The 27709-nt window shown below is 39.5% G+C and overlaps 1 protein-coding gene across 1 annotated transcript in view; it reads left to right on the top strand.

Annotated features, from left to right (window-relative positions):
- LOC121375164 (von Willebrand factor A domain-containing protein 8-like) overlaps positions 1-27709 on the top strand; it is a 94517-nt gene that overhangs the window by 48817 nt on the left and 17991 nt on the right. Inside the window, exons 26-41 of the mRNA XM_041502480.1 lie at positions 450-564; positions 813-951; positions 2676-2893; positions 5424-5543; positions 7380-7450; positions 8329-8454; positions 9951-10015; positions 12031-12179; positions 13017-13215; positions 14722-14803; positions 16004-16208; positions 17799-17913; positions 20533-20642; positions 23392-23438; positions 25185-25293; positions 26382-26507. Of these exons, the coding sequence (XP_041358414.1) occupies positions 450-564; positions 813-951; positions 2676-2893; positions 5424-5543; positions 7380-7450; positions 8329-8454; positions 9951-10015; positions 12031-12179; positions 13017-13215; positions 14722-14803; positions 16004-16208; positions 17799-17913; positions 20533-20642; positions 23392-23438; positions 25185-25293; positions 26382-26507 (1996 nt within the window). The remainder of the gene's footprint in view (positions 1-449; positions 565-812; positions 952-2675; positions 2894-5423; positions 5544-7379; positions 7451-8328; positions 8455-9950; positions 10016-12030; positions 12180-13016; positions 13216-14721; positions 14804-16003; positions 16209-17798; positions 17914-20532; positions 20643-23391; positions 23439-25184; positions 25294-26381; positions 26508-27709) is intronic.

Raw genomic sequence — 27709 nt, 5'->3', positions numbered from 1 at the left:
GACAACAGTAACTGAAATTACCGTGATTCTTTCTACTGCTCTACCGGCCTCGGTGGCGTCGTGGCAGGCCATCGGTCTACAGGCTGATAGGTACTGGGTTCGGATCCCAGTCGAGGCATGGGATTTTTAATCCAGATACCGACTCCAAACCCTGAGTGAGTGCTCCGCAAGGCTCAATGGGTAGGTGTAAACCACTTGCACCGACCAGTGATCCATAACTGGTTCAACAAAGGCCATGGTTTGTGCTATCCTGCCTGTGGGAAGCGCAAATAAAAGATCCCTTGCTGCCAATCGGAAGAGTAGCCCATGTAGTGGCGACAGCAGGTTTCCTCTCAAAATCTGTGTGGTCCTTAACCATATGTCTGACGCCATATAACCGTAAATAAAATGTGTTGAGTGCGTCGTTAAATAAAACACCTCTTTCTTTTTTTCTTTCTTTCTACTGCTAGGTTTCAGTTGCCCGAGTTTGAGCTTGTCGGCCAGTGGAACACATCTCAGCAGGGACCGAGACAAAAGACATCACTAATGAGTTTACCAGTGGAAACAAGAAAACTCTCAATAAAGGTTTGCTCGCTTTGGTACTACATATAAATAATAGTCTGTTTGTATCAGAAAGACACTGTTGAATTAATTAATTCTTTCTTTCATTCCATTCCATTCATTATCCATCCATCCATCCATCCATCCACCTATTCATCCATCCCTTCCCATCCCATCCCATCCCAATATATATTTTTAACCATATGGGGTGATAATTTCCGATATGTTACGAGCTATATAATACTAATATTCCATTGCTGTGCTTGTTTTAGGGCCCAGTAGAGATGTTCGTAGAATCGCGCTCTCTGGACCGGACAGATTCACGTTCGTCTGTGTTCACAGAGCAAGAAGCATACTGGCAGTTGCCCATGGAAGAAGTGAACATCATCTGTGACATCGCAGTCAACAAAGGTAACTCCATTTCTAAACTTATATATTTATTTTATGTCCCCATTACATCAACAAGCCTATTTAAATATATTTCTATTAACTAGCCATTTATAATGTGTTATTAATATTACTATCTACATGTAAATATGCATTAATATTAAATATATCATCATCTATATTATTTACATCACTGTTTAAAGAATGCTTTAACAATGTCATCAAACACTGGGCACTTCCACATTTTAAAATAGGTATCACATCGCTGTTTAAAGAATGCTTTAACAATGTCATCAAATACTGGGCACTTCCACATTTTAAAATAGGTATCACATCACTGTTTAAAGAATGCTTTAACAATGTCATCAAACACTGGGCACTTCCACATTTTAAAATAGGTATCACATCACTGTTTAAAGAATGCTTTAACAATGTCATCAAACACTGGGCACTTCCACATTTTAAAATAGGTATCACATCACTGTTTAAAGGATGTTTTAACAATGTCATCAAATACTGGGCACTTCCACATTTTTGGTTTTGTTTAATGACACCATTGGTTGACTATTGGATGTCAAACATATGGTAATTTTGACATATAGTCTTAGAGAGGAAACCTGCTACATTTTTAGATTAGTAGCAACTTTAATTTGCACCATTCTACAGACAGGATGATACATACATGTACAACAGCCTTTAATATACCAGTTGTGGTGCACTAGCTGGAATAAGAAATATCCTAATGGGCCCAATGACGGGGATTGACAGGGATTGATCCTAGACTGACCGTGCATCAGTCGAGCACTTTACCACTGGACTATGTCCCACTCCTATTTTTGAGTTTATTAAGAAAAAACTGATTACTTTCAACTGAAAATATAAAAAAATTATTGTATTTGTCAACACAACTGTTACAGTAAAAGTAATATTAATAAATATAATAAATAGTTATGTTCAGCAGGATAGATAATTCGAAATTCATTACACCACATCTGGTATGTCAAAGGCTGTGGTATGTGCTATCCTGTTTGTGGGATGGTGCGTTATAAAAGATTCCTTACTACTAATGGAAACGTGTAGCGGATTTCCTCTCTAAGACTAGATGTGAAAATTACCAAATATTTGACATCCAGTAGCCGATGATTAATACGTGAATGTGATCTAGATGTGTCGTTATACAAAACAAACTTAACTATTGAAATTCATTAATTTTAGGGACCATTCAAATATTACATAATAATTGTGGGGTTGATTGGGGTTGGGTTTGTAGGTCCAAAAAGTATGTGGGGGTAACAGGGGCTGGGAGGTGTACTGAAAAAAACATTACATGTACTGTCACAGGGCTTCTAAAAATTTTATAAAATTCACTAGCCATGGGATCAGTGATTTACTAGCCACGATTATAAAATTCACTAGCCATGGGATCAGTGATTTACTAGCCACGATTAAAAAATCACTAGCCCTAGTTTACTTTAAGTTAATACAATTTTTCTAATTAATAAAGAGGAAGATAGATATTAAAAACACTAACATTGGGGGTTTGGGGTGGGAGCAGGATATTCCTATTTACAAAATAGACTTAAATGCAACATTTGACAAAAAAAATTCACTAGTGATTGGGCATGGCGATAGTAGTTATTTACTAGCCCAACATTGAATATCACTAGCCATGGGAGTGGGGCTACCCTAATCTAAAAGCCCTGTGTACATAATGCAGTATAGTTCATTGAATTTTTATGTGCCGACAGCTCTGAACCGAAGCCCATCAGTAAACAAGTCAGACATGATACACGTTGCCTCGGCAAATCCAATCGGTATCTACTCGATGACTCCTACGATGACGAATGTGGACTATATCAATCTGTACGACATATTTCCCGCGACTACGGGGGCGTACAAACCCAGGGTGAAGATAGCCACGCTCGGGGCTCCGTTAGACGACAGAGTTATCCTGCACGAAGAAGTGGTTTGTATTTTCACATTATATTATGTTGTGTTTAGAGTTCATAGATTCATTCATCAACGGCTCGGGGCATGTGAAACACTTGATAATTCTGACTTGTACAAGTAGTCTTCAGAGGAAATATGCAACATTTCTTTTCACATTACCTGTCCTCAACAAGGGCACCCCCCCCCCCCCCCCCCCCCCCACCATGACCGGAACTACAGGGAGTAAACAGAAGAATTTTAGGCCATCCCATTGGCTGCTGGAATGTGCGGACCAGACCACTTGCGTGGGGGGGGAGGTGCACTTGTTGAGGACAGGTAATGTATCTATAAAAGAGAAAACACTCCAAGTTTTCTCCATTTTTTCATTAGCAGCAAGAGATCTTTTTTATGCACTTTCCCACAGGCAGGACAACACATATATCATGGTCGGTTTTATACCAGACTGGACAACACATACCGGTTCTAAGGCAGTAGTTGGTACAGGAAAACCCCCAAAGAATTTGATGTTATAAAAGGAATGGAATATTTGTTTAATTCCACCTCGGCCCATAGATAAAGTAGCAAAGGGATCTTTTATATCCACTTTTCCATAAACAGGGTGTACATATCACAGCCTTTGATGTACCAGTGATCAGGCATTGGTTGGCTAAGAAAACCCTGCATAGAGGGCGATTAGTTCTATGGTCCTTCGTACCTCAAAGACTCCACGAATTGGTGTATTAACTTTGAAGCAGTTCTGGTCAGGTCAGGTCATAGGGCTTTATGTGCACATTCAGAGCAAGCTGTTGCAGCGCACACCTATCCTGGATACAAGGACCGGTCTTGGCCGGCTCCTCTGTCCAGGACAGGAAAGGTGGGAATGGGAAGGAGGAGGGACCGCCTGTACTGGCAGGTGCAAGGGAGCACCAGCAGCCCGATCGTGGTCGGTAACAGGCGGGTGGGTGGTTAGTGGTGCTATGGAATTTTGAAGGAGCAAAAAATGTCAAAGAGAAAAGAAAGGAAAACAAAGATCAAGAGCTAACATAGGTTTTGATTTTAGTGAGTCGAAAGTAGCTCGTTAATTAGACCTATTTGATGCTGGGGTGTCTCGCTAGGTTGCCCATAGCGCCTGACCACTTCTGGTCGTGGCATAACAACCCAGGGGAGACTCGTGCAGTTTGTGTATATCCAGGGCTTTAGAGTGCACTAAAGCTTAGATAATAGTGAGTATGCCCAAAATAAGTATTCTCAAAATAAACAAGTCCCCAAAAATACAAACATAATAACCTAAAAGGATTTAACCTCAAAATCAATGAAATGTTAAGCTATGATTATGTGGACAACCCTTTACCAGCTATTATAAAATTACTGCACTAAAAAAGCCTTGATGGGCTCAGAATAGACGAAAAGCCTATTGTTCCCAAATTATTGACATCTAAAGCCTTGAAGTCAAATGGCAAACAAGACTTATCTCCCCTAAAACTGGTCTTGCTCACTTAAAGATAATGAAAAATATATGGCCATAAGATTTTTTTTTATATACCCACCTTAGATGGGTCATATTATGATATGTTCATTGATAATTTTTAAATTGCAATTATTCATATCACTGTTCTTGTTGCACTGATACTTAAGTGTGTATTTCAACTTTTAATAACACACTTCTGATCAAACTTTAGGAGGTGTAGTTTAAAAAACAGAAGAAGAAAGGTTTAAATAAGTACTGTTCTTGACTATCTTGACATTGTAGTAACATCCTGGTAACCGGAACATATTTTGATGCCTGGGCAGGGTGAGCCTAGTTATTGGTTTCCTACTGGTCCAACCAAAGGAGATTATAAGTTGTGTCTCTGTCTGTCCATCCATTCATCCATCTGCCCATTCGTCCATTCACCCATCTGTCCCAGGTATAGTTTTTGGACTATAATGCCCTCACAATGCCTCAAGATATTGATCTGAAATTTTGTATATAATTGTATCAAGTACTGTTACATGTACATATTTAGTTTGGCTTTCATGGCGATTTACCCATTTTTTCACAGAGTTATGGCCCTTGAACTTAGGAGATACACTTTTGTTCCCAGATATTTCATGTGTGGCTTTATCATGTACTGTTACAGATCAAGTTTAAATTTCATGGCAATATGCCCATTTTTGGAAGAGTTATGGCCCTTGAACTTATGAGAGGAAACTTTTTTATGCCCTATAGGGGACAATTATTGTGTTGTTAGTCCCCAGAGGGGACTATAGGTATTGTCTCCCTCTCAGTGTTTCTGCCAGAAATAAATTTTTGGGTATGGCGCTATGGAATTGAATGCAACCACAGTCAACATAGGGTATGGGGGTGCCTCCCACAGAAAGAAAATAGGTTATGTTTAGGGTTAGGGTTAAGAAAATCATACAGTAATGGTAAGAGTAATTAATTTTGTAAAAATGTTAACTTAAAAAAAGTAACATCTGCCAAAAAAATTGGGTATGTCACCATATCCGTTTTACTCTCAGGCAGAAACTTTGGCTGAAGCTCTGTCCATCAGAATACATGTTTTCTTTTGTTTTGTATTTGCCAGACGAATGTTGTGCTGAGTATAAACACAGAGAGTGGTCAGGTGACTCGTGTTCTGAGCGCGGCCCTGCCCGAGACTCCCCCGGAGAGACGCAGGTTCCCGTCTTCGTCACCCAAAATACTGGTACGGATTACCTTTATTTTATCACTTAATTAATGGTGGTGTGTTACCGTAAGCAGTTTCAAATATAATGTAATTTGTTATCGAGTAAGAAAGTTTTGTTGTAACAGCTGCTGATGTCTAGAAACCTGCTTACCATCTTCCTAGGTAATAGTACTCAGCTCAGCAGAAAAAGAAGGAAGGAAGGAAATGTTTTATTTAACGACACACTCAACACATTTTATTTACGGTTATATGGCGTCGGACATATGGTTAAGGACCACACAGATATTGAGGTAGGAAACCCGCTGTCACCACTTAATGGGCTACTTTTTTCGATTAGCAGCAAGGGATCTTTTATATGCACCATCCCATAGACAGGATAGCATATACCACAGTAGAAAAAGATACATACTAAATATAATGATCTATATTCCATAAAACATGCGTCTTTGTGCATGCATTGGAACCACAGCCAGTATATACATGTAGTACTAAACTAAATAACTGGCTGGATCAAAGTTGGAGGTGCACCTAACTTTTGATAGGGCAGTAAATACCACAAGTCCTGCCATTGGTGATAAATGTGACAGTGTTTGTTGTGATAAAATGCTGTTTCATTCGGCCAGTAAATTTCTGTAATTTATTTTGACCTGGTGTCAATGTACCAGCTACTGTCCAGTTGTACTGGAAACGTGTGGGGGTCCTACTAAAAATGCTGTGACAATTTTTGTTCGGAACTAGGGTAGTCATAGACGCTACCCGTTATGTCTGAAATGAGAAGCCTTACCCCAGGTTATTTCTGATTTACTTGAAGGGTGAGGGGTGGTAGTATTTATATCCATGCTGTTATTACAGTGAAACTCTTCTAAACCGGACATGCTCAGAACCAAGTAAAAAGTCCAGTTTTAAGAGGTTCTCTTATGCACAGATATTTAAAATGTCCTGTTTTGAGAGAATTCCACATTACAGAGTGTCCATTTTTCAGAGGTTTTACTGTAACTTGTAAGTCAAGTATGCAAGGAAACTGGAAACTATATTTTAATTCAATAATGTGGTGATAGTGTCAGTGGTATTCATGGCTTGTCGAAGCTTATGTTTGCCATCATGCCAGCACATCCACTGGTTTAGCAATACTGGAAATAGACCCAAAACAACTGTGTTGTTGAACCTTAAATGCTTTGGAATTGATTCTGGAGTGGGAAACCAGCCTCGGTGGTGCAGTGGTTAAGCCATCGGACTACAGGCTGGTAGATACAGGGTTCGCAGTCCGGTACCGGCTCCAACCCCAGAGCGAGTTCTTACGGGCTCAGTGGGTAGGTGTAAGGCCACTATACACCCTTTTCTCTCTCACTAACCACTAACCAACTAACAACTAATCCACTGTCCTGGACAGGCAGCTCAGATAGCTGAGGTATATGTGCCCAGGACAGTGTGCTTGAACCTTAATTGGATATAAGCATGGAAATAAGTTGAAATGAAATGGAGTGGGAAGGTGGGTACATACAACATTAATGATGCATCATACAAGCCTGTTGGAATGATATCTAGAGTAGGGGGCACAATCTCTAGTGTGTGTGTGTGTGTGTGTGTGTGTGTGTGGTCACATCCTCTAATGGGTGGAGGGTGGGCACAAGTAATAGTTTTACCTTTAATTATATAGAGTAGGAAACAAAACTTGTACATCATTGAGTGGGGGAGGGCCTGTGCCCTCCCGCCCCCCCCCCCCCCACCCACCCACCCATCTCCCCCTCCCGGTCACACCAATGATGTTTCACTGCCTCTTATTTTCAGCATCACAAATATAAAATTTCATATTATTTGAAATAAAATACTTGTAAGCTTTGGTATTGTTTTCAGAACCCCTTCAAGATGTGTTCCAGTCCTCTCCCTGATGGCTATGGGACGGTTGTGTTCTACAAGGAAAACGGGTTTGTCATATATTTAATCAAACATACCTGGATTAGTTCTTGAATATCAGTGAAACAGGGTCACATATTTTGGGCGGTATTTACGAATGTAGATCTTGAGTCATTCTTGACGTCTTTATTTTAGATGCATATGGCACATTTATTGTAAATTATTAAATATACCTAGCTACATGTAGGGAGTCTACCAAAAGGTATTTCTCACACAGTTGGTATATATCAGTTTTATTTCATGTTGTAGAGACATGATGGACTTCCTGAGTCTACTAGAAGGTATTTCTCACACAGTTGGTATATATCAGTTTTTATTTCATGTTGTAGAGATATGACGGACTTCCTGAGTCTACTAGAAGGTATTTCTCACACAGTTGGTATATATCAGTTTTTATTTCATGTTGTAGAGATATGATGGGACTTCCTGAGTCTGCTAGAAGGTATTTCTCACACAGTTGGTATATATCAGTTTTTATTTCATGTTGTAGAGATATGATGGACTTCCTGAGTCTACTAGAAGGTATTTCTCACACAGTTGGTATATATCAGTTTTTATTTCATGTTGTAGAGATATGATGGACTTCCTGAGTCTGCTAGAAGGTATTTCTCACACAGTTGGTATATATCAGTTTTATTTCATGTTGTAGGGATATGATGGACTTCCTGAGTCTGCTAGAAGGTATTTCTCACACAGTTGGTATATATCAGTTTTTATTTCATGTTGTAGAGACATGATGGACTTCCTGAGTCTACTAGAAGGTATTTCTCACACAGTTGGTATATATCAGTGTTTTTTTCATGTTGTAGAGATATGATGGACTTCCTGAGTATACTATAAGGTATTTCTCACACAGTTGGTATATATCAGGTTTTATTTTATGTTGTAGAGATATGATGGACTTCCTGAGTATACTAGAAGGTATTTCTCACACTGTGTCGCTGCCCATTCTCCTCCAGTCTGTACACCAGGTGGACTATCACAAATGGCTTCTCACGGAGGACAGTTCAGCAAGGTAGTCAGTGGCTTTTTCTTTTTTTTCTTCTTTTTTTTGTTTAACAACACCACTAGAGCACATTCATTTATTTATCATTGGCTGTTGGATGTCAAACATTTGGTAATTCTGAAATATAGCCCTAGAGTGGAAATCTGCCACATCTTTCCATTTGTAACAAGGGATCTTTTATATCCACCATCCCACAGACAGGATAGCACATACCACAACCTTTGGTATACCAGTCGTGGTGCACTGGCTGGAACAAGAAATAACCCAATGGGCCCACCGACGGGGATCGATTCCAAAAATCAAGCGAGCGCTTTACCACTGGGCTATATCCTGCCCCCCAGCCAGGTAGTTAAAGGCACTTGTTCCTATTTTAATCTTATAGAAGTTTTCTGTCTAAAAGAGATTTTTCCCCTGGTAAAAGATTGATGCCTCATAGAGACTTTTCCCCTGGTAAATGATTGATGCCTCATAGAGATCTTTCCCCTGGTAAATGATTTATGCCTCATAGAGACTTCCGCATATAAAAGATTTATGCCTCATAGAGACCTTTTGATATATTTTTTAATATCTAACAGTGAATTGTTACCTGAATATATGTCTGTCTAATAGAGTTTATTTTTCCTGCAAGAATATTTCTGTAGACTTTTAGCTTGGTAAACAGAAGAGAGGTTAAATGGTAAACTAGTTGTAAATAATCAGCTAGCTGATCAGCGCCCAATTTCACAAAGCATAGTAGTACTTTCGCGTAGTACTTTCGCACGTAAACGTAACTCTATGAGTAAACCACAACTCTTGTTACTACTAATAGTACCACTAATACAGGGGTGCTGAAATGGAAAATATTCAACTAGCCTGCCGAACCAGAACAAACTGAAATTTACTAGCCCGCCAGAATTTCTACTTGTCTGCCAATCTATAGGACAATATATTATTAATAATGTTATAATATATATACATGTAAAGTGTCTTCACTTCAATTGAAATATTTAGATATATTGACAAAACATTATTGATAACACTTGTGTGAAACGAAATCAAAAGACAAATAGTAGTTGCATTTTCTAAATCATCCGTGAGAATTTTTACTCACATTTGGCGAGTGGGCAAGTATTTTCTGCAACCTTGCTAATATAGTTTGAAATTCTCCTATTTCATTTTCTTTTGTCCTTATAATGTTCCCATCTTCCATAATGATGTAATTTTCTGTGTGAAATTAATAGATGCCAAACATGTATACAAGTTAGACTGGTATAACTACGAGTCGCAGTCGTAAACTTGCGATGTTTTATGAAATGGGTAATGCTTGCATAAACAAGGTTACACATCTTTAAGTGCTCCTATTTGCTCATATTTTAAATACTGTTACTTTTTCTCCATAAAATGTTAACTGTTCGCTCATTTTTCACTGAAATATTATTTAAAATTTCATCCAGTTAATAGAAGGGGCAATAAAACATTATGAGTTGAATATTATATGGCACTTTTAAACTTGTATTTTGTTGCAGAAGATACATTCTTGATCGAACATCACCCAGTGAATTCTTCTTGCAACCCATAGAGGAGACTGGAGGTAATGTCGTAGGGTATATAAATAGAGATTATTATACGAGCTTGTGTGTTGTACTGATTTTACGAAACGAGTTTCGTAAAATCAGTATGACTCACAAGCGAGTGTAATAATTTTTTTATTATCCATATTATTATTGTTGTTTTCTTTATCAATAACAAGACCCAATTCAAAATGTTTCAGCCACAACTAGAAGGAGACGATGAAATGACGTCATATTTCAAATGCACAGTCTGAGCTAGGATTGGAGAAGCAACATCGTGTTATGACGTCGCTTCCCAAAATTACATACATACATACATACATACATACATACATAGCTAGGATTGGAGAAGCAACATCATGTTATGACGTCGCTTCCCAAAATTACATAAATACATACATACATACATACATACACACACACACTGACACACACACACACATGCACACACACTGACACACACACAGACACACACACACACACACTGACACACTGACACACACACAGACACACACACACACTGACACACACACACTGACACACACACAGACACACACACACACACTGTCACACACACACACTGTCACACAGACACACACACACGCTGACTCACACACACACACTGACACACACACACACACTGACACACACACTGACACACACACACACACTGACACACACACTGACACACACACACACACTGACACACACACACACACACTGACACACACACACACTGACACACACACTGACACACACACACACACACACACACTGACACACACACACACTGACACACACAGACACACACAGACACACACACTGACACACACACAGACACGCACACACACACACTGTCACACACACACACTGTCACACAGACACACACACACGCTGACACACACACACACACTGACACACACACAGACACACTGACACACACACTGACACACACACACACACACTGACACACATGCACACACTGACACACACACAGACACACACACACACTGACACACACACATACACACACACACACAGACACACACACACACAGACACACACACACACTGACACACACTGACACACACACTGACACACACACAGACACACACACACACACAGACACACACACACACACTGACACATATGCACACACACTGACACACACACAGACATACACACACACACACTGACACACACACAGACACACACACACTAACACACACACACAGACACACACAGACACACACACACACACTGACACACACACACAGACACACACACACAGACACACACACACACAGACACACACACAGACACACACACACACACAGACACACACACACACTGACACACACACACACACTGACACACACACACACTGACACACACAGACACACACACACACACTGACACACACACACACTGACACACACACAGACACACACACACACTGTCACACACACACACTGTCACACACACAGACACACTGACACACACACACACTGACACACACACACACACACACACACAGACACACACACACACACTGACACACATGCACACACTGACACACACACAGACACACACACACACACTGACACACACACAGACACACAGACACAGACACACACACACACTGACACACACACACACTGACACACACACACACACACACTGACACACACACAGACACACACACACACACAGACACACACACACACTGACACACATGCACACACACTGACACACACACAGACATACACACACACACACTGACACACACACAGACACACACACACACTGACACACACACACACAGACACACACAGACACACACACACACTGACACACACACAGACACACACACACACAGACACACACACACACTGACACACACACACACAGACAGACACTGACACACACACACACTGACACACACACACATACATACATATAAATGGAAGCTCATTTAGTATCCTATAAATAGGTCATTAAGCATTCTCTCATTCATTTGCTTTGATTTTTTCAGACGTGGATCAAAATATCATCCTGACATCTCGGACTGGTTTGAACCATGACGTTCTGAGTAAAGCGTTGAACCAACAGGTGACCAGTCCAAACCGTGTGATTGTCACTGACCGATCCTTCGCCACACTGCTGCTAGGATTTCCTGATCTGGTATATATACAGTAACTCTTCTATTTCAAAAGGCTGTGGTATGTGCTATCCTGTGTATGGGAAAATGCATATTAATTAAAATTCATAGAGAGGCAAGATTGTAGTTTTAAGTGATAAAACTGGTAAAGCCCTCACCCCCCCCCCCCCCCCCCCAGCTATAATGTTTTGTAATGCTAAGACCATTTTAAAAATGTGTTATATACTGTTGTAAAATACCCCTTCATATCACTATCACTATAACATTTCGACTAACATTATCTGTTTTTAATTTTGTTTTGTATATTGGGTATAATAGTAAATACTTCATCAAAAAACATCTGTATATTGGAAAAACTAGCCATGACTGCCAGTATTTAATTTATGAATAATTATTTTATTAATGTTTTATTTAACGACGCACTCAACACATTTTATTTACGGTTATATGGCGTCGAACATAGGTATTGAGAGAGGAAACCTGCTGTCCCCACTTCATGGACTATTTTCAATTAGCAGCAAGGGATCTTTTATATGCACAATCCCACAGACAGGATAGTACATACTACAGCCTTTGTTACACCAGTTGTGGAGCACTGGCTGGAACGAGAAATAGCCCAATAGGTTCACTGATGGAGATCCATCCCAGACCGACCGCGCATCAAGCGAATGCTTTACCACTGGGCTACATCCCGTCCCAATTTATGAGTAAGAATGACAATTGGTTTTCAAACCTTTATGTAAAACTCCCCTCAGCACACACGCCAGAAAAATATAGAATTGATTACAGTTTTAAGAGATAGATGAGACATTTTGTTCCTGAGGTCATCTAGCTATATAATACCCTGAATTGTGTTTCAGTCATCCAGTGAGGTATACACCTTACCTCGAGAGCTCCTGCCATCTACAAACACACAGACCGTCACGGACCAGTTTGTCAGTCTGATGACAAAGCCCATGGCAACCAATCGGCTAGCAGCCCTGACCGTCCTGCCAGAATCGGGTCAAGTCATCCGCGCCCTGCCAACATGGAAAGTGCCAAAAGATGTTCTACCAAAAGGTTTGTTAATTTAATATTTTTACGTGTTTGAATATTCACGAACAGTGAGACCCCTATAAACTGGACACCTACTGTATATGGGACCAAGTAAAAAGTAATGTTTTAACGAGTACTATAAAAAGTGCCAAAAGATGTTCTACCAAACAGTTTGTAAATTTAATATTTTTACATGTTTGAATACTGTAAATCATGAAATTAATGCGTCATGATATTATTGCGTCCGTACATGAGTGAACAAAAATGCGTATTTTTATTAATGCGTCGGGCAAAAGTCCACATCACATAAAAAACACAGTTGTGTTCTTATTATATTGTTTGGGCTTCATCTTTCATGTTAAAAGAAGTCAGTAGTTGTTTTGACAGCTACTACATAATCTGAAGCTAATCGCATGGTAGGTCGACCAGGAAGCCCTAATTACTTAAAGTAGTGTAATTAGTATAACTACACTATTGTTAACTATTGTTAAGGGTATGCCTCGCACTTTTGTGTGGTGATTGCTTCTAATTAATCCACCAGTAGGAATAAAAGGTAAACGGGTCGCTATTGCATGGCACAATATTTCACGCGAACGCAGACGTATTATTCTAACAAAATGTTTTAGACTGATTTTATACACTTGATGTGCAGCACAGGAATAGACGTTAACAAATGCAATATATTGCAACAGTGACAACTTGCGACCAGTCTAACTTAAAATGCCATATATAGAGTCGAGCCAAATGGTTTGAAGAAATATGCACGGATTGTTGGTTGCGGTTATATAATTTTCTACTGTTTCATTTTTAAAGGAATATATTTAGTAATAAAATTTGTTGATGATAAAAGTTTTAATTTATTTAGAAGTATTATAGTAAAATCCTGCACATTTTTTGTATTGGGAATGAGACTAAACAAAATGCGTCAAGTTATTATTGCGTCGACGTCTTCGCCGCATTTTTCGCATTAATTACTTGTTCGCATTAATTTCATGATTTACAGTATTCATGTATAGTGAAACCTGTCTAAACCAGTCCCCCCCCCATACCAAGTAAAAAATCTCGTTTTAAAGGATAGCCAGTTTAGAGAGGTTATGTTCTGTACCAATATTTAAATAGAGACCATGAAAAACGTCTGGTTTTGAGGGAATTCTGGTTTACAGGGGGTCTGGTTATGAGAGAATTCTGGTTTACAGAGGGTCTGGTTTTGAGGGAATTCTGGTTTACAGAGAGTCTGGTTATGAGGGAATTCTGGTTTACAGAGGGTCTGGTTTTGAGGGACGTCTGGTTTACAGAGGGTCTGGTTTTGAGGGAATTCTGGTTTACAGAGGGCCTGGTTTTGATGGAAGTCTGGTTTACAGAGGATCTGGTTTTGGGGGATTCTGGTTTACAGATGATCTGGTTTTGAGGGAAGTCTGGTTTATATAAATCTATTGTTTATAATTATAAATTAGCATTTGTATGCGAAGGGAATTTGCAGATTCAGAATGTGTTCTTACATGAGCAGTTAAACTTAATTTCAATTTATAGATTCAAAACCAACTGACGTGGCTGGCTTTCTCGAAGTGGCAGATTTGGCCAATCACAAGCTTCGTTACATACCTATTCCAGGGTAAGTAATGATTAGGAGCAAGGAACAACTTAAAAATAGCCAGCACAACCTAACAGCAAATTCAACATTTACTCCGATGGATAGAGAAATTCCTACTGGCTAATGCTAGTACAAGCAAATAATACAACATTAGATACTACAATATCACTAGCTGTATTTATAATGGACCTCGTAAGTTGGAGCTCGCTTGAGGTGCTTGCATTGCAGGATCGAACCACCTCAGTGGATCCGTTCAACTGATTTGGTTTTTCTCCTTCTAACCAGTGCACCACAACTGGTCAAAGGCCGTGGGATGTGTTTTCCTGTTTGTGGGAAAGTGCATATAAAAGATCCCTTGCTGCATTAAGAAAATGTAGCGGGTTTCCTCTATTGACTACGAGTCAGAATTACCAAATGTTTGATATCCAATAGCCGATGATTAATATATCAATGTGCTCTAGTGGTGTCGTTAAACCAAACAAACTTTTTCGTAAGTTGGATAACTTGTGCCCAATCCTTTTGTGTGTGTGTATATATCTATATATCTATATCTATATATATATATATACACACACACACACACACACACACACACACACACACACACACACATTTGCAAATAAAAACTAAATGTTATTACCGGAATTTTATCAGTTATGTCAACAACGGAATCCCCAAGGATTCCATTGTGATATCAATATCGTCTGCACTGTGAGTGACAGTGACAATTCAGGCTTAAACGACTCTGGTTTTGAACTGAGACACTTAATGTACAGATATATGACATGCCACAAAAACGAAGCTTCTATTAGAAGATATAGCAGAGAATGCTCAACAAATCAACAGACAGACATGAGCACATTTGACAAAAACACCAAATTGACAACTTACATGTGCAAAAACACATGCACAATTACACGATCTGTCCTTTCCGAGAATATCACTTATGTATGATAACGTGCTACGCCATTTATACAGTGTGTAAAACTGTTTTGGTGTTTATCATCACATGAACGTCAAAAATATAACGTTCAATTCTTAAGTAATCCATTTTTTCTGTTTATTAAATTTAGGACCTCACATAAATGATTGTAAATGGTTATGTAAAATTAACTGGGGGATCTGTAATTTTTTTTCATAAAATTAACCCATAAAATGTTATATGTCTGGTTTTTTTTTATGAATGTCAAAAGATGACTACATATTGTTTTGCCATTTCAGAGCAGTCAAGGTATCGCCTTATGCGTCATGGCTGTTTAATACGTCTGATGTAAATGCGTTCATGGCTCCACTGAGTAATGATGGGTTAGTCACCGTGGATATTGGTGGATGTGTGCGTCTCTGGGAGACGGCGTTAGTGCATCTTGAGCGGTCCTTACAAGAGTGGAGGAGAATGATTGGCTATGAAGACACCCGGCCATTGCAGGTGAGACATGCACTGTAATTGGCTATGAGGCCATATAGTAATTGCAGATGAGACTTTTTAATATGATTGGCTATGAGACACAGCCATTGCAGGTGAGACATGTAATGTGATTGGTTGTGAGGCCACATGGCCATTGCAGATGAGACATATACTGTAATTGGCTGTGAGGACAAATAGCCATGGCAGGTGAGACATGCACTGTGATTGGTTATGACAAACGCCCATTGCAGGTGAGTCATGTAATATGATTGGCTATAAGGATATACGGCCATAGCAGGTGAAGCATGTACTGTCATTGATTATGACACACAGCCATTGTACGTGAGACTTGTAATATGCAGATGAAACGTGTTATAATTGGCAATGAGGAAACATTTTAGTAAGACGAAATATGATTTATTGTAAATTATTAAATATACAGAGCTGATTAAAAAAGTTGCACATCACTGAGATATAAATACTTTTTATGAAATTAAATTTGAACCTAGATATTTGATCACCTACATTAAGGCAGTGTTGCACAAATGTTTGTGAAAGTCACTCTCCCTCGCAGAAGCTTTGGCTAGTGCCCTATGTATTATAGTAATACAGATGGAAGGAAATGTTTTATTTAACGATGCACTCAACACATTTTATTTATGGTTATTTGACATCGGACATATGGTTAAGGACCACACAGATATTGAGGAAGGAAGGAAATGTTTTATTTAACGACACACTCAACACATTTTATTTATGGTTATTTGACATCGGACATATGGTTAAGGACCACACAGATATTGAGGAAGGAAGGAAATGTTTTATTTAACAACACACTCAACACATTTTATTTACAGTTATATGGTTAAGGACCACACAGATATTGAGAGAGGAAATCCACTGTCGCCACTTCATGGGCTACTCTTTTCGATTAGCAGCAAGGGATCTTTTATATATGCACCATCCCACAGACAGGATAGTACATACCACTGCCTTTGTTACACCAGTTGTGGAGCACTGGCTGGAACGAGAAATAGCCCAATAGGTCCACCGACGGGGATCGATCCAAGACTGACCGCGCATCAAGCGAATGCTTTACCACTGGGCTCCATCCCGCCCCCTATAGTAATACAGATGATAATTTCCTCTAGCCCAGACCAAATATTGACTAGCCAGAACTAAGGACTAGTGAATTTGTCGAACCCTTTATTACGAAAAACAATCCATTTATTTCGGGGTTTTTTTGGTTCATACATTTTTTTAACCTTTGTCGGGGTGGGGCGTAGCCCAGTGGTAAAGCGTTCGCTTGATGCGCGGTCAGTTTGGGATCGATCCCCATCATTAGACTATTTCTCGCTCCAGCCAGTGCACCACGACTGGTATATCAAAGGCCATGGTATGTGTTATCCTGTCTATGGGTGATGCATATAAAAGATCCCTTGCTGCTAATCGAAAAGAGTAGCCCAGCGACAGTGGGTTTCCTCTCTTAATATCTGTGTGGTCTTTAACCATATGTCCGACGCCATGTAACCGTAAATAAAATGTGTTGAGTGCGTCGTTAAATAAAACATTTCCTTTCTTCAACATTTGTCGCTGTTTCATTTCTTCCAGCTGAATGTGGACAGAGAGAGTGGACGGGATCATGAGAACATTGAACCCAAACATGGAAAGATTGACCCACTGAATAACCCGCATGTTGGAGGGAACACGTGGGCGGGAGGTGTAGGTAAGATTATATTTGACAACCTTGATTTTGAGATTGCATGTGGGCTAGGCAAGTCCATAGCTGAACATATTTTATTATTTATTATTTCAACTTATTTTTATGCTCATAATCCAATTAAGGTTCAAGCACGCTGTCCTGGGCACACACCTCAGCTATCTGGGCTGTCTGTCCAGGACAGTGGGTTAGTTGTTAGATGATTAGTGGTTAGTGAAAGAGAAGAGGGTGTAGTGGCCTTACACCAACCCATTGAGCCCTTAAGAACTTGCTCTGGATTGCAGCCGGTACCGGGCTGCGAACCCTGTACCTACCAGTCTGTAGTCCAGTGGCTTAACCACTGTACCACTGAGGATAAGTGGCAGTACAAGAAAGAATCAGGGCACCATAAAGGTAGCACTAAAACAAATAACTTCCGGCTGGGTCAAAGTTCAAGGTGCACCAAACTTTTGATAGAGAAGTGAACACCACAAGTCCTGTGATTGGTGATAAATGTGAGTGTGTTAGTTGTAAAAAAAAAATTACTTTCATCTGGGTAAAAAATATATGCACTTTTATTTTATCTAGTACCACTGTCAAGTAGCCTTTTGCTTGAAACATGTATGTAAAAAAAAGTACTCAAATTTTATTTGGAACTAGGGTAGTCATAGACGCTACCCGTTATCTCAGAAATGAGCAGCTTGACCCCCCAATTTTTTCTGATTCACTTTAAGGGTATGGGGTGGTAGTATTTATATCCGTGGCGTTTATGTCGATTGATATGTTGCAGGTAGGAGTTTTAGCCACATATGTTACTATTGTTGTCTATGGGATTTGATTTGGTAGTATACACCCTATAAGAGAATCTTTTCCAGGTAGACAAAACAGGCACTTTTGAACAAAAAGTCTTAGAGAACATTTTCATATTTTGATAGGGGAGGCAACTGAACCCTTGCTCCCCTATTTGAGGTGGGAGGGGAGGACCAGATATGGGTCTAAACGTCTCTGGCAGAAGAAGAAGTTTGTTTTGTTTAACGACACCACTGGAGCACATTGATTAATTAATAATTGGCTATTGAACTAAAAGGTGAACATTTTCATATTTTGATAGGGGAGGCAACTGAACCCTTGCTCCCCTATTTGAGGTGGGAGGGGAGGACCAGATATGGGTCTAAACGTCTCTGGCAGAAGAAGAAGAAGTTTTTTTTTTTTAACGACACCACTGGAGCACATTGATTAATTAATAATTGGCTATTGAACTAAAAGGGGAACATTTCATATGATGATTGGGGGTCAGTAGCAGATCCAGGGTGGTCCCCCCCCCCCCCCCCCTTTTTTGTAAATTTGAGCATAATTTGTTCAGCTGTAAGAGGTGCGCTGTGTAAAAGGAGAGATCAGTCATCACATTTGGACTCCCCTCTTTCAGAAATCCTGCATCCGTGCCTGGGGGTGCAACTGAATCCTTGCTCCTCTGTTTGGTGGAGGGGGGGGGGGGGGTAAAGACAACATATGGGCCTCAACTTTGCTGGCAGAAGAAGAAGAAGTTTGTTTTGTTTAACGACACCACTGGAACACAGTGATTAATTAATCATTGGTTATTGGATGTCAAGCATTTGGTAATTCTGATACGTAGTCATTAGAGGAATCCGGCTACATTTTTCTGAATGCAGGAAGGGATGTTTTACATGCAATATCCCACAGACAGGATAACATACCACGACCTTTGATATACCAGTCATGGTGCACTGGCTGGAACGAGAAATAGCCCAATGAGCTCACCAACGGGGATCGATCCTAAAACGACTGTGCATCAAGCGGGCATTTTACCACTGGGCTACGTTCCACCATACTCTCTGGAGTACCGGGTGACTGGAGTGATCATGTATTACACTGTGTATAAATATACCGGCCTCGGTGGCGCAGTGGTTAGGTGAGTGAGTGCTCCGCAAGGCTTAATAGGTAGGTGTAAACCACTTGCACCGACCAGTGATCCATAACTGGTTCAACAAAGGCCATGGTTTGTGCTATCCTGCCTGTGGGAAGCGCAAATAAAAGATCCCTTGCTGCCTGTCAAAAAAAGAGTAGCCTATGTGGCGACAGCGGGTTTCCTCTTCAAAACAGTGTCAAAATTACCATATGTTTGACGTCCAATAGCCGATGATAGGATAAAAAATAAATGTGCTCTAGTGGCGTCGTTAAATACAACAAACTTTACTGTGTATAAATAGAGAATAACTAGTTAATGACATCGCATATCTGCTTTATCCTGTGAAGGTAAGAATGGGAAATTCTGCAAGGCTCTGCCGAGAGGAATTTCTCATTCAGCCTGAACAGGATAAAGCAGATATCCGACGTCATTAACTAGTTATTATCTTTATCCTGCAGACCATAAAAATTAAAGGGAAAAGGTATTATTTCTGTTATTTCTGCCACATTGTATGCATGACCTAGAGGTCAAATGAATAATTTTGTAATGTAGCTATGCGTGTGACGTCACATGAGTGAGGTCAAGTTGTAATCTGCTAGTATACGTTTATGACTTTGCTTTAATCAGTCATCATAATCTGTCAATAGAAACAATGGTTGCAGGATAAACATAATTCAGCAGAGGTTATCTGTTCGGATAATGTTAACATTGTATTTCAGGAGGTAGCGGTACAGCTGGTTTGGGTGGGTTTGGTGGACCATACCGTCTGGACGGTGGTCATGAGGTGTACCAGGTCCCTCAGTGGGAGAAAGATGCTGTGCCTGAATCAGTGAGTGTAGTAATCTATAATATATATATATATATATATATATATATATATATATATATATATATATATATACAGTGAACCCTCTCAAAACACAACCCTCTGTAGACTGGAATTCCCCCCCAAACCGGACATTTTTCACGGTCCTTTTTTTAAAATTAGTACAGCACTTAACCTCTCTAAACCAGATACTTCTTAAAACTGGACATTTTACTTGATCCCGAGGGTATCCAGTTTTGAGGGGTTTCACTGTATAATACACAAGGCCAGTTTTAACAGTTTCCTATCGTTCTGACCACTTCACCCCTTTTGATGTGCACTGCCGACCGCCTTCTTTGTACTTGCCTGATGCCGCACTTCTCAAGGATCTTTCTGCACTCAGGTCCAGTCAACAACTGTACACACGTCATGCTAAATATTGTGTACGAAGTTGAATTCAATAAATACAACAGTAATGAAAGCAGCCATCTTTGCCACTTAACATAGAAGTCGCTATATACACCGTGGCTGTATATATAGCCTCAGCTAATGAGGACCAGCTATCAACATTTTAGGGAAAGCCCTATGTAAGACCACCATACCCCATCTAAACTTTCCCATGCTAAACATAGTGTCATAATGAAACACTTTATTATCCACGTAGTTCAAGATATTCAGGGAAATATAACCAGTATGACCCACGTGTGTCTTAATGATTTCATGTGCACAACAGATGACGTAATTTTGTGAAGCAACGTCATAATTTAATGTGTAAACACTTGACATCATTTTGGAAAATGACATTTTGTCATCTCTTTTTAGTTACGTTTGAAATGTTTTGACATGGTCCTAGCTTGTTATTCACGAAAACAATATTTTGGATAATGTGGATAATAAAAAAATTATTACACTCACATGTAAATCATACTGATTTTATGAAACTCATGTTAGGATACAACAATCCTGCCACTCATTTTGTAAAATCAATATGACACGCATGCTTGTATAATAATCTCTGTAATGTCCTCCACTTAGAGATCATGCAATACATTCTATATCGCACCATCGATTGGTGGCCATACATATGTGATGAAACCATTGCTGAAACAGGTGAGTCGATACACGTGTACAATGTGATAACCAATGGCTGGAGACTGTATCTGTTATGGCCCCATCGCAAGTGATCATGCTATACATTCCATATCGCACCATCAATTGGTGGCCATACATATGTGATGAAACCATTGCTGAAACAGGTGAGTCGATACACGTGTACAATGTGATAACCAATGGCCGGAGACAGTATCTGTTATGGCCCCATCGCAAGTGATCATGCGATACATTCCATATCGCACCATCGTTTGGTGGCCATACATGTGTGATGAAACCATTGCTGAAACAGGTGAGTCGATACACGTGTACATTGTGATAACCAATGGCCGGAGACAGTATCTGTTATGGCCCCATCGCAAGTGATCATTGGTGGCCATACATATGTGATAAAACCATAGCTGAAACAAGTGAGTCCACACAACCGTGTGATAACCGATGTGTTATGGCCCCAAGTGATCATTTGACTGCTGGATTCCAATTTGGAATTCTGAAATCATTGCACATTGTAAGGGCCTTGTGATGGACCGAAATATTCTGTCTTCCATTTTGAAGTGATGGATCTGTAAGTGGAGGGCAGCTGTAACACTAGTTAAGATAAGTGTTAAGCTACATGCATGACTATGAACTATTTTAACATGCCGGCTATGTTATGAACTGTTATGCTACTGTGGCTTTTTTTTTTTCTTCTTTTTTTTTTTTTTTTTTGGGGGGGGGGGGGGGGTACCACTGTTCCATTATCATAAACAATTTAGCAATTATCATCACAATAATTATTAAACATGGGGCTGAATTTACAAAGCCTGCTTTTCTTAAACACGTTTTTAAGCATTTTAAAAATATACTGATGGAAAGAAATAAGGAACACATCGCATTGTAGACCAAATTTAATTCACTACTAGCGTAGTAATGACTGTATTTCATACCAAGTTGTAATGTGAGATTGAATGTACCACTGTTCCATTATCATAAACAATTTAGCAATTATCATCACAATAATTATTAAACATGGGGATGAATTTACAAAGCCTGCTTTTCTTAAACACGTTTTTAAGCATTTTAAAAATATACTGATGGAAAGAAATAAGGAACACATCGCATTGTAGACCAAATTTAATTCACTACTAGCGTAGTAATGGCTGTATTTCATACCAAGTTGTAATGTGAGATTGAATGTCTGTAGTGTTGAATGTGCTGCCTATATGTTCCCAGTCAACTTCTGACAATTAATATGAATTGATTTTTGAGGCAGTCATTATTTCTTGTTGCTATCTATGTGATCCTTTATTTCTTTCCATCAGTATATGTAGTTACATGTGTGAAAGAACAGAAAAAAAAGGACTTTGTAAATTCAGCCTATGAAGTCTTCAATCTCATATAATAGGAGATAGCATGGACCGTTTGATTTGTCTAAGAATGTCACTCGAATATCAAGTGTTTACTGGTCCAATTGGAGGCTATTATAGGTTTTGTCTCTATCCTTCTGTCTGTCTGTCTGTCTGTCACACATACAGTTTTCCACACTTTTTTTGCAATGCCTCAAGATATTGAGTTAACATTTTGTGTATTGGTTTATTATGTAGAAAATTGCCTATAGCTGATAGTGATGTGTTTTATTTTAAGATGTAACTGTTAATATGAATTGTGCATTAATGTTTAACAGGTCAGAGAGGCTGCTCGAGCAATGGCACAGAAGGCATTCAAGGAAAGGTAACTCTCTCAGATATTTGAATTGTTAAAATCATTAGCACCAAGAACAGTTTTAATACAATATCCATGTATATATATATATCATCTTGTTTTCCTCTGTACATTGTTGCCTTCCTCAACTTCTATTTAACCTAATGAAAAAAGAAAAAATGCTTTATTTAACGACGCACTTAACACTTTTATTTATGGTTATATGGTGTCAAACATATGGTTAAAGACCACACATATAATGAGAGAGGAAACTCTGCCACCATCATGCAGTGGGTTACTCTTTCCGACTATTAGCAAACGTATGGTTAAAGACCACACAGATAATGAGAGAGGAAACTCTGCCACCATCATGCAGTGGGTTACTCTTTCCGACTATTAGCAAACATATGGTTAAAGACCACACAGATAATGAGAGAGGAAACTCTGCCACCATCATGCAGTGGGTTACTCTTTCCGACTATTAGCAAACATATGGTTAAAGACCACACAGATAATGAGAGAGGAAACTCTGCCACCATCATGCAGTGGGTTACTCTTTCCGACTATTAGCAAACATATGGTTAAAGACCACACAGATAATGAGAGAGGAAACTCTGCCACCATCATGCAGTGGGTTACTCTTTCCGACTATTAGCAAACATATGGTTAAAGACCACACAGATAATGAGAGAGGAAACTCTGCCACCATCATGCAGTGGGTTACTCTTTCCGACTATTAGCAAACATATGGTTAAAGACCACACAGATAATGAGAGAGGAAACTCTGCCACCATCATGCAGTGGGTTACTCTTTCCGACTATTAGCAAACATATGTAGAAAGACCACACAGATAATGAGAGAGGAAACTCTGCCACCATCATGCAGTGGGTTACTCTTTCCGACTATTAGCAAACATATGGTTAAAGACAACACAGATAATGAGAGAGGAAACTCTGCCACCATCATGCAGTGGGTTACTCTTTCCGACTATTAGCAAACATATGGTTAAAGACCACACAGATAATGAGAGAGGAAACTCTGCCACCATCATGCAGTGGGTTACTCTTTCCGACTATTAGCAAACATACGGTTAAAGACCACACAGATAATGAGAGAGGAAAACTCTGCCACCATCATGCAGTAGGTTACTCTTTCCGACTATTAGCAAACATACGGTTAAAGACCACACAGATAATGAGAGAGGAAACTCTGCCACCATCATGCAGTGGGTTACTCTTTCCGACTATTAGCAAACATACGGTTAAAGACCACACAGATAATGAGAGAGGAAACTCTGCCACCATCATGCAGTGGGTTACTCTTTCCGACTATTAGCAAAGGATCTTTTATATGCAGCATCTCACAGACAAAGAGGCGGGACGTAGCCCAGTGGTAAAGTGCTCACTTGATACTCAGTCGGTGTGGGATCGATCCCCATCGGTGGGCGCATGGGGCTATTTCTCGTTCCATGACTGGTTTATGAAAGGCCGTGTTTTTAAAAAATCAATTTGATGTGACCAGACTGAAGGAGATCTGAGTATTGAAACATTAAAACATACATGTAGGTCAGTGTTCACTAGTTGTACATGTACATGTATCTGTGTATTTTAATCACTGTTTGTTGTTTTTATTTGTTTGACGTGACCAGACTGAAGGAGATCTGAGTATTGAAACATTAAATCATACATGTAGGTCAGTGTCCACTAGTTGTACATGTACATGTATCTGTGTATTTTAATCACTGTTTGTTGTTTTTATCTCTTTGACGTGACCAGACTGAAGGAGATCCAGATGAGTGAGTTTGATGCAGAGACCTATGCCCGGTTCTCGGGGAGTGTCAAACGCCAGGTTCAGTCTCTCAGAGTTATCATAGATAGTCTACAGGTGAGCATCTCTGTGTTATTTCTTAATATTTATTTTTGTCAAGTGTAGAAATTTATTCTGATGTAATCCAGTTTGGGCTACTACAAACATTAAGATGACCAAAACCATATTCATTGCCTATCCATTAAAAAAGCAGCCTAGGGGCGTGTGTGCAGGGAGTGGGTATTGGGGCTCGAAACTCTCCCTGCTAAAGTCAATTTTCTTTTTTCCATATATTTTCTGAGGGCATGTCTCGACCCCCTTTTAGAATTCGTTTGTCATACTCTAGACCCCCTCCTGCTGAAATTCCTGCACATATTCCTATATCCAATTCTTTTTCAATGTGTTGATGCAGTTTAAATTAAAAAAGTGACATTACAATTTGGTCACCCTTTAAGGATTTTGCAATAATATAAATTTATTAAACACACATTAGGTGGTAAATGAAATTATTTGGATGTATTTTTTCTTTTTTTGTGGTATAATTTTTACCCAAGAAAATAAATCAGTATCTTATAGACTTCTTGAATCATGATTTTATATCATCTGTTAAACAATTAGTTTTCATTAAAATTATTATTATTATTATTTAAATTTTTTTGTGTGTCACAATGCGCACACACTCCTAAAGTATCCTTAAATTCTAAAACCATCTAAAAAGAGCCCTCGAACATTCTTGAACAAGATAAATATGACCAACATGCCAGAACTCTTTTAAATATGGAAATCTTGTCATGGAAATAAATTTGTTACTGAAAAATCATGTTGTTGCAAATTTGTATCATTGTGTGTTTACGTGAGAGTACACTGTGCATGTATGTTTTGGCTAATTGATATAAATTAAACAATATACATTGTGTATGTGTGTATTTTATTGTTTCTTTCACCTCATTCATAGAGTGAGAGTATGGTGAGAAATCATTGTGAAAGCTGAAAGTTAAGTCTTGAAAATCATTGAAAAGTTCTTGAATTGTGTCTCCAAAAGCTTGTATTAACCCTGGTTTTGTGCCAAGTTATGGTTGGCAAGATAGTTTAATTTCATGCTATTCTTCTTTTGATTTGTAATGGGGTTTTTTTGTTTATAAAAATGTTTTACTTGATTACTGTAGGCTAAGGGTAAGGAAAGACAGTGGCTCAAGAATCAGGCATATGGTGATTTGGATGATGCCAAGTTGATAGAAGGGCTTACAGGGGAGAAGTCCATTTACAAGCGGAGGGGTGAAAAGGAGCCTGAGGTAATAACAAGATAGTTTTGTTCATACTAGCACTTGGACTGACCGGCCTCAGTGACATCATGGTTAAGCCATTGGACATAAGGCTGGTAGGTACAGGGTTCGCAACCCAGTACTGGCTCTCACCCAGAGCGAGTTTTAATGACTCAGTGGCTAGGTGTATGACCACTACACTCCCTCTTCTTTCTCACTAACCACTAACAACTAACCCACTGTCCTGGACAGACAGCCCAGATAGCTGAGGTGTGTGCCCAAGACAGCGTGCTTGAACCTTAATTGGAAATAAGCACGACAATAAGTTGAAATAAAAGCACTTGGACGTTTCCTGTCCTGGACGGAGAAGCCGGCGGAAGTTAACACATGCGCTCATGACAGGCATGCACTACAACAGCTTGCTATGAATGTGCACATTAAACCCAATGACCTGATCTGACCTGACTAGCACATTGTCACATGAGTCCAACCTCTCATTTACACAGTGGTTCATTCAAGTACATGCATGTGTGTGTGTGTGTGCGTGCATGCGTGCATGCGTGCATGCGTGCGTGTATGTATGTGTGCCCACAAATGACTGTCGGGTCAAATGTCGGAAATTAACGTGCTTATATCAAATAAATGTTTAAAAAAAGAAGAAGTTTGTTTTGTTTAACGACACCACTAGAGCACATTGATTAATTAATCAATCGGCTATTGGATATCAAACATTTGGTAAATCTGACACAGTCATCAGAGGAAACCCACTACATTTTTCTTAATGCAGCAAGGGATTTTTTATATGCACTTTCCCACTATTAGGAAAGCACATACAATGGCCTTTGTCCAGTTGTGGTGCACTGGTTAGAATGAGAAAAAACCCAATCAGCTGAATGGATGCATTGAGATGGCTTGATCCTGCGACACAAGCACCTGAAGGTAGCATTCAACCGACTGCACTAAATCTCGCCCCAATAAATGTTCAAGCACTCATTCATCAAATTTAAGGCTGCTAAATGTCTTGTAGGTTTTATGAAGTAAATTAATAACCTAATAACGCAGGGCATGTAAGTTCATACAACCGATCATACTGAATTTACATCTTCTAATCTATATGAATGATGGATTTACTGTTAGAGATTCTCGTCCCACCTGATTAGGGGGCGGGACGTAACCCAGTGGTTAAGCGCTCGCTTGATGAGCGGTCAGTTTGGAATCGATCCCCGTCAGTT

Source organism: Gigantopelta aegis, chromosome 1 (assembly GCF_016097555.1).
Source record: "Gigantopelta aegis isolate Gae_Host chromosome 1, Gae_host_genome, whole genome shotgun sequence".
Classification (NCBI taxonomy): Eukaryota; Metazoa; Mollusca; class Gastropoda; order Neomphalida; family Peltospiridae; genus Gigantopelta; species Gigantopelta aegis.
Note: the sequence above shows the minus strand (reverse complement) of the source record. Positions and strands in the feature narration are given on the sequence as shown.